We start from the raw sequence: 9,024 nt of genomic DNA on the forward strand, positions 1-9,024 counted from the left end.
AGAAAACTCAGAGTTTTGGCGCAGATCCAAAGGCTGCAGGGAGAGCTGGTTCCCATGAATGTTTAGAGTTCATTTCAAATTCAGCTCTCATACAGTTTGAGATGACTGGAGATGAAGTGAATAATTCCATATCATTGAGATAGAGGGATGTAAACTAGATTTTCCAGTAAAAGCCCATGAAACCCTACCAACATTTTTAAGAAATCAGGATATTTTTCTCACAATTATACAGACACATTTTTTCATGATTCATATGTAAATGACATATTATTTCCCCTTCCTGCCGATGTAAGTCATTTCTACATTCTACATTCCCATACCATTTACATAAACTGTCATTTTAATAGGGTATTTTACACCTGTTATGTGATATTGATCTTAATATTGATTGATCCCCCCTGCCTTTTTTTTTTTACAATGAAGTTGAGGATGAATTAGGCGATTCACAAAGTGAGAGATGGTCTGTTTTAGAGATGGATGAATTTAATAATACTTGGCTACTATGCTTCCTGTATCGGGGTATTGGACAAAGGACCTAAATTGAATTGGCACAAAGGATTTACTAGATAAATCACCTGTGCATAGCATTTGCTTCAAATGGTGTCCCCTGAAAAGGAAAGCATTACATAGCACAGCAAGGGAAAATAGCTTTCTTTAAATTGATATTGATCTGGACTGATCTGAACAGAAAAGGTTACAGTATGCTTGATGCTTGAAGCTGTCAACATTTTCATACTAGCATTGGGTCTGACAACTACATGTGATTTGAGAGGGTTTATTCCTAGTGATTAATCTCCAGTAATTAACTTCTTGTTTTCCAGTGTGACAATACGGTTGAAATTCACAACTCTCAACAACCCTGTTTCCAGCAGCACCAGGAAGCCATTTTTTGCAAAGAAGATTAGATCAGATTATAAATTAGATTAGTTTTGTGCTATCTGCTCAACACCAGACAGCTGGACTAAAAAGTCAAACAGATGGCAACATCGTAGAGCCAGTTTTTTCTCAGGCGTTGTGGAGACCAAAACAGAGCTAAAAGACAAGCAAATATCGGCCCTAAATGCAGCCTGTAGGATGATAATGTTGCTCTGTTTCAACAGGATGTGTAAGCTGGCGTTTAATGCTTGCACGTTAGCCGTAACAACTTGAAAATGTGATAATATCTCAGGACTGTGTGTCTGATTCGGAGGTCTGCCTCCTAGCGGCCAACCGACAGCTTAGCATTTGTTTGATTCTAACTTTGAGTATTTCTAAATGGACAAACGTCTCAGTGGAGTAATCGGTGCGATATATTATTAAACTGGCATACTCCAAGTAAAACATATACTCTCCATGACGTCCACCACTTTTCTTCTTCAATGATGCATGCTCAGTCCAAGTCTGTAATTACAGCACAGAGTACAAAACCCTCAGTGACTGACACCAGTCTCAAGTGATCTGCGATCAGCTCTTTAGTATGGTATGATGGCATGTAAGAAAAAAAAAAACACACACACAAACATGGGGCACAGGGCATCTATAACAAGAGCAAGTGTTAAAAATAAAACTGCCAATATGTTTGGACTGCGGGGAGAATTCCAGAGTACATTCCCCATATGCGGGGGTGGTAGAGGAGGTCATATGGGAAGGCCTATTTGTGTCCCAGCCAGAAAGAGAGCCATAACCTCAAATGAAGCATAAGATGAGACATAGAAACAGGTTCATTCCACTTAGCAGAACTGACTTTTCATAAGTTTGTATGTATTTCCCAGCCATAAAAGTGGGAGTTTGAAGGGGAGAGCAAAGGGGAAAGATAAGGCAGGACAAAACCCTCAACTCTTTGCTATCTGCCAGTATGTTTAATTACAAGGTGATGAGAGTGGGGAGTCTTTTGATGTAAGCTAGACAACAGGGGGCCTTTCTTTGCAATACCAGGGCTCAGGAATGTGCCTGGGCACAGGAGTTGGACCATGAAGGCCCACACATACACACATTAAACACACACTACAAGTAGGAAACCATAGCAGAGACCCCCTGCCGCTGACTACCTCCTGAGGGTTTTATTCAAACACAATGCTGTTTGCACAGCAGAGTGAGCTCTTCAGCTCGCTGTGACTGTGACTTATAATACAGTTGTGAAACATTACACCTAAATCAAAGTGAAGGTTATACACAGATACCCAGAGTGGTTTATCTTTATGGTCACTGCCTCCCTCCTTTTAGGAATCTGTATAGTGAAACTGCTCAGTATACACACCAGAGATGTTGTCATGCTTTTACTTTAATGCTGCAGCCATTGAAAAGATTTAGGTGGGACCAGATTTCATGACTTTACAGCTTAGATTCCAGGTTGCATTGCTTATATCTTATTACTACGCCAGTCCATCTAGCAACTGTCTCCAGTTCCCATTCATTTTGCCTGCAGACAATCACTTAAACTGAGACCTACTTTGGCATATACCCTCTTCCCACTGGCACTATAAGATAGCTAGGATATGAAACAGAAATGTGCTGCAGGGGAAGAATTAATGTATAGAACACGACGACTGTATTTTGTGATCTGATCCTTCTTACGACCTGATTGCAGTGATCAATTTAACAACTGGAGATGTGTTGACTACAGTATTGGTGATTTGAGCAAAACTTTCTTTCCTCAGTGAAACCAAAGGTTATGCAGGAAGTGCAGTAGAAAAAGGGTTGGGTCCAAGAGTGTGATAGTGTTGATGTATCTTGGAAGTTAGTTTAAGCTCCGAATGGTGTTGACTGAAGAAGCAAAATGAGATGAAACTGATACTCTCTATATCTTTAAATGTGTGGAATCTCTGAACTGGATCATCAGGGGGACAAAGGGGTGGAGCGGAGGGTAAAAGAAAGAGGCTGATGAGAGGTGAGTGGTATGGACCTCAAGACCTCTAGGGTGGGTGTGGGGTTTTATATGTAACTTAGAAGTTGTTTGCACAGCTCCGCCTATGGGCGAGGTGATGAGTAATGTGCCTCACCAGTCATTAAAAAAGGACAGTTAAGATGATAAAGTCCCTCACAATCCATATTTCTGAGTGCACCAAACTAATCTGATGCTTGGAGTTCGAGTCAAACCTTCAAATCACAGTCTCTTACACGCCACTGCTCCTCTAGGGTGACTTTCAGGTCAGTTTAAAGTGACAGATCTCAGGGAGCCTTCAGAAACGTGTGTGTTTGTCTTTGTTTCGAGGTGGCTGTGCTAATCCAGGCTATTTGTTTGGTGTCACATGTGCTACCTAGAGCCATGTTTATGCTCTACTGGGCCGAGACCTGTCGCCAGTGTAGTGTAAAGAAAAATGAGCAATGCACATTGCAACATTTACTGCTGTGCATGGTGTGAAAAAGCAAGGCTTAAATTATAAATCATTATAAATGGAGTGAAAATGCGTGTTATGACATTGTGAATGCTGTCAACGTATTAATTAACCTCTTGAATGACACTAAGAAGTTTACACTAGCAGTGATGTTTGTGTATGCAAGAATTCGTTTAGATGATTAACAGCTTTAACTTTAAATATATAACTTTCAGAGTTTCCATTTTTCAACAATAACAGTTAGTAGCATGCAGTAAATTTACCAGGTAAACTGTCTGTAATTGGAGGCAAAATAAAGACATTAGGAGACATTGGTTTTATTTTTTATATGGGTTGTAAATCCATAACAGGTACAATACTCAAAATGAACATGTTCATAATGAGATTCTGACATCAGTAAAAGTTTTAGTAAAGTAAGTAAAAGGTTAGGTCATTTTGTTTTCATTCCAATCATCCACACCACCCTCTAAATCACTCCAAATTAAAACATCCATAGTCAATTATATTGGTCCTTCAAGGCTCACTTCTGTAAGACTTGACTTAGGTGTAGCCCACCAGGCGGGGCATGCTGGGAAAGCTCTTGCGCATGCTCATGCACTTTTCCTGGTCCAGGAAGAGCGAGTTGGCCTTGACGGACAGGTCATGCTCAAGGGTCACTTTAGTCTTGACCAACGTCTGCAGGGTGGTCTCAGCCTCCATCAACCTTTCCTGGAGCTTCTGAATGGTGTCCTCGATCGCTCTCACCTCACTGACAAGTCTAGACAAGAAGGGATAAAGAGAAGCAGCCTTCTGTTAAGTTTGCAGGAGAGAGAAGGAAGTGAAGGACACCTTTTCATGCAAATTAATGACTAACTACAGACTGTAAAATAATGTGTTGATTAGATTGTTATAGGTTAAACCTTATTGTAGGCAGATATAGGCTAAAACACCTTCAAATGCATCTTGACACATTGAAAATGGATATACATTATACTTCAATAAGTCAGTGCAACTTTCTGTTTTATGTAGCTACTGTATTTTGAAACAATATATTTATATGCCATCTGTCAAATGACATTTTCTCACTGGCCACACAATACTAGTTGCAGAGCCACAGTACCTGTGGTGTGGGTTGTCTCTGCAGAGCTCTATGTTGGGCCTGCGGGTCCTCTCCTCCAGCCTGGTTTGAGCCACTTTCAGTGGGCACTCTTTGTCTCTGAGGGCCTTCTTCAAAGACTCAATCAGCATCTCTGTCTGAAAGATCTCCTGCAGAGTCTGGTTGAGGAGAAAATAATAATAATAATACATTTTATTTTTAGGGCGCCTTTCAAAGCTCACAAGGTCGCCGTACAGAATACAAATAAAACATACAATATAATAGATAAAACAGGTATAAAAACAAGCAATAAAATACAGTAGCAGTGCAAAATGAATCAAAAGACAGATCCAGTATAAAATGACAGAACAATCATTATAATAAAAGCCAAGTGTCTCATTCATGAAAACAGCAGGTCAGCTAGAGTAGCGATCGGGGTAAAGGAGGAACTGATGAGAGAGGGGAAAAGATGAGAATCTCAATGGTAGAAGCAGAGAATCAGTAAAAGGCTGCACATTTGCGAGCTTCAAATCAGCTGAACACAGTCTGAACACAGTGCTCCACAGTGGCCTGCTCTGTCCAGACCCATTTGATGTAATTTAATTCCAGTCAATAACTACACTTTACAACTGACAGTGACTGAGGTTTATTAAGGACTGTGTGCCTCACATCACATCATGCTGTCAGTGTTCCAACCCATCCAACAGCTGAGTGTAACCCTCAGCAATTAACCCCAGGACACTGGGATCCAGTGTAGTAAATGGCACCAGAAATGAAAGAGGAATTAATTAACTTCCCTCTCTCCTTTTGACAGAGATGTTTTACAGTAAACATCCACATAACTCACAATCCAAGACACATGTCCCCTTCTGGCCATGTGGAAAATATTAAAGGAGCTTATCATATAATCTACATTCTGTACACATTTTTTTGCCGAAGGTGCTGAATATAACACAGATGCTGTTTGTGTTGTGTGTAGAAAAGGGAAAGAAGGGTACAGACACATGACCTATTCCTAATAAGAAGCAAATTTAGTTACAGAGAGAAATGGCACAGACTAAATAGATTTTTTTCTTTTGTGACGTGCCATGTGATTGCTTCCTTTAACCCACTTTTTTTTGTTTTTTACAAGCCAGAAGCAGAGCAAGAAAAGTTAAAGACAGGGAGGCAGAAATCTGGAAAAGGGGAGAAAAAAAATCAGAACACACATTTAGATATTACAGGAAATTTAGGTTAGCAGCTCCATCGGCCTCTCCATGTCTCCTCTGAACTCTGAAAAGCTTCACCAGTACTGACTTGTGTCTCATTGCGTTTATTAATAGTCTCTCTTTTAGATTTTTCCTTTGTTTGGGTTGCTTTGCAGCGTAGACAGCTGTTGTCAGAGCTAGAATAGCAAGTTTTCTGCAGGAAATCATTGACTCCAGATTCCACTGGCATCTGAAGGGACGTGCGTGCACATCTGTGTTTGTAAAACGGCCAATAGGAAAGCTCTCTCTAACGCCAGAGAACATGGCCAAGAGGAGGTGCAGAAGTCTAGTTTTCTCTCAGACCACTTGAATTACAAAATTCTGAAAGATAATTATACATAAACAGCCAAACAAAAGTACATTTTGATTCATCACATCACCAACATAGACTTTAAACAGTGTTCTTGTTACGCAAACAAGACAAATATTGTCTTTTATGAAATGAGACCATGTAGAGAAGGTGTTGACCTTAGCCAAGTGTGTCTGCAGGCTGTTCTTGGCATCAGCCGTTTCGGATATGCGGTTTGTGAAGGCTAGGTTGACATTGTTGAACTGGTTCCACATCTCGTTGGAGGTGGCGTTCAGCAGGATCTCTATCTCGTCCCGGAGTTTGCGAGAGGCGGCACGTTCACTCTGGGAGAGCAGGATGTTGTCGTCAGTGAACTTGGACCATGTGTCTGGCAAAGAGAGTCTGAGAGGGAAAAAAACATAATTCTCCCACTGTGTTTGAACATGCTGTATATGGAGAAGACATTTTTAGATACTTTCTAGCACGGCAGTGGCATTTCTCTAAGGAAGGTCTGTTAGTTTGTTGATTGGTTTACCACTGCAGTCCACAATGAAATATTTCAACTACCATTGAATGGATTGCCACGAAATTTTGTACAGATGTTCAAGGTTCCCAGAGGATAGAGTCTAATGATTGTTGTACCATCCAGTACTTGAAGCCACTTTTTAGCAGCTCTGTGATGCAAAAAGCATCGTATGAAATCATTTGCATTTGGTTTATATCACACAAGCTATACTCACGAAGGGTCTAGTCTCTCGACCCCTCTGTAATAGCCGATGCCATCTGATGTGTTCCTTAGATGGTGACACCTGTCATCTATCCTCTGAGCTGTCACTTTGTCATTCATGTCTCTTTCCAATTCATGCTGAGCAGCTCGGTTTGACCTAAGGAAAACAATACAGACACTGAAAACTGATTCTATCAAACACAAATTCAAATTTTATTGTGCTGGAATAACTGTTTTATGTGTAAATGTGAATCTTGCATAGAGTTATATTCTAATGGATTTTCCAGACTCACGCCAGCTGAGCGATGGCTCTGTCCAGATGTCGCCTCATCCTTTCCTGACATGACTTGATGGCTTCGACTTCCTTGTTGCAGCACAGGTAAATAGAGATATAATCTGCTTATTTCTTTTCCCAGCTTGGTATGAGAAGTCACACATACATAAACTCGTAAACAATGTTACCTTTATGAGATCTTTCTCTACGCCGTCATGCACCAAATCGATGGACATTCGCTTCTCTCTGTGGTACAAACACTCTTGAGACACCTATTGAGAGAGCAATCATGTCTAAAACAAGATTAGATGGTCATACAAACAGTAAAATATCAAACAGCTTCCAACATTGTGACACTCAAATAGGGGAGGAACTCATTTGAACTGGTATGGCATACTGCAAATGTCCCTGAATGCATATATAGTGTGATGTATTATCTACATTCTCCAGTTTCAGTTACCTGGAGTCTCTAAGAAAGCCTGTTGCCACATGATCTTGGCCTAACAAGCTGTCCATGTCATCAGATCTCCAGCCAGATCAAGTTGACTCTCTCTGGATGACACAAGCGACTAGTGGCATTTTAACAGGGCACTGAGGTGACCTAATTAAGTGACAGGTTCTGTTGCTATAACCAAACTGGGAACCTTAGTCATAACTGTTGCAGTACAGATACTGTGACCTACCCTGAGACGTCTTGTGCATAAATAATAAAATGAGTGCAATGACCAGAGGCCTGAGTAGGGGCAAATGCAATTTGTCCTTCTAGAATTGTAAATATTTCCTCCAAAATGTTCCAAAGACACAACTCAGATGTTTGACATTAGCTACCAGCGAGGAGAGATTCAAATTAACACACACACTTATTTAAGCATATTCATTCCACTCTCACCTGAAGCGGCCCCTCAGTCTCTGCCAAGGCTCTCTCCAGCCTCCTCTTGACCTCAGTGAGGGCTGCGATCTCCGTCACCATGTTGTCAATCTCATGGCTCAGCTCTGACCTCCAGAAGACAATGTCATTTAGCCGCTCGCCAATGTTCTTGCTGGTATTGTCCTGGGTACGTCTGGTCAGCTGCTCTTTATCCTGCATCAGCCTGATGGTGTCTCTTCTCAGCCTCTCTGCACTTTTCCGGGAGGACTCAGACTCCCTGTAGTTGCTTTGGTTGGACTTGTACCAATCCTCTGGAGTGTAGCGGGTGGACAGTGCTGTCCTGTTGGACGGGTAGAACATGGTCTTAGCTCGAACCAGGTCTAAATTTTCTCTCTGTATTGAAGAGGAGGTTGGGACAGCGTTGCTGCTCCTGTAATAGCTGTTGGTCCTCCACAGGTTGGCACCAGGATTCATGGCTAACGCAGGCTGTGTGTTGCGATAGCTGGACGCCATGGTGGAGATGGCAGGGAGGAAGTGGCTGCTTTTTGGCCGAGCGTATGTGGCTGTCAGAGTGGATCCAATCAGCTCCATTTTTGACTCCCCTCAGGGTGTCCCTAGTTTTATGAATCACGTGCATAGAATAACTTTTCACAACAGTCTTAACATTTGCATATAAGCTTCAGTTGTTTCATTTTAGGCTAGGTTTTTTTTCCACATTTACACAAATGGATCAGACATTAAATCCAGTGTAAAATCTCCATACTTATACAGTAATCAAGTAAAATATTATAAACATAAAAATAAAATGTCTTACCAAGATGAACAGAGCAGGATACTCAGATTCTCAACATACGCAGGCTACCTGTCAGCTGTGCTTACCTGGAAATGAGCTCAAGAACACACTAAAGGTAAACTGACATGCATAATAGATAGACAAGTTTGCAAGTCATTCATTCAGCCAGCCAATGGCAGTGCGGTCCTCGGCAGCAGGAGCTGGCCTGTCCAAGATTTCTGTTGACATAGAAGCAGTTGCCATAGGTTACTGAAACACTCTGCCTAGGATTTTCAGATTAATGTCAAGCAGGTGCTTTTACTTGAAAACACTAAAAAAAAAAACTGGAAGAAATATCACTACAGAGTAAATAAGATTTTTATGCTTGTACATTTTCTTTTCATCTTCATTTTTCCTCCCCCATAGATGCTGTGAAGTTGTTTATATGACCGCTGTGG

General features: G+C 41.2%; 1 protein-coding gene across 1 annotated transcript; it reads right to left on the reverse strand.

Annotated features, from left to right (window-relative positions):
* Window positions 1–3,854: 3,854 nt before the first annotated feature.
* On the reverse strand, window positions 3,855–8,714 carry tekt3 (tektin 3). Its single transcript, XM_070852440.1, is given in 9 exon segments — window positions 3,855–4,071; window positions 4,414–4,568; window positions 6,105–6,327; window positions 6,666–6,809; window positions 6,946–7,016; window positions 7,115–7,198; window positions 7,816–8,388; window positions 8,390–8,408; window positions 8,674–8,714. Coding segments are annotated over 9 exon segments (1,527 nt in total).
* Between the last annotated feature and the right edge of the window lie 310 nt (window positions 8,715–9,024).

This window comes from Pempheris klunzingeri, chromosome 20, assembly GCF_042242105.1.
Source record: "Pempheris klunzingeri isolate RE-2024b chromosome 20, fPemKlu1.hap1, whole genome shotgun sequence".
Taxonomy (NCBI): Eukaryota; Metazoa; Chordata; class Actinopteri; order Acropomatiformes; family Pempheridae; genus Pempheris; species Pempheris klunzingeri.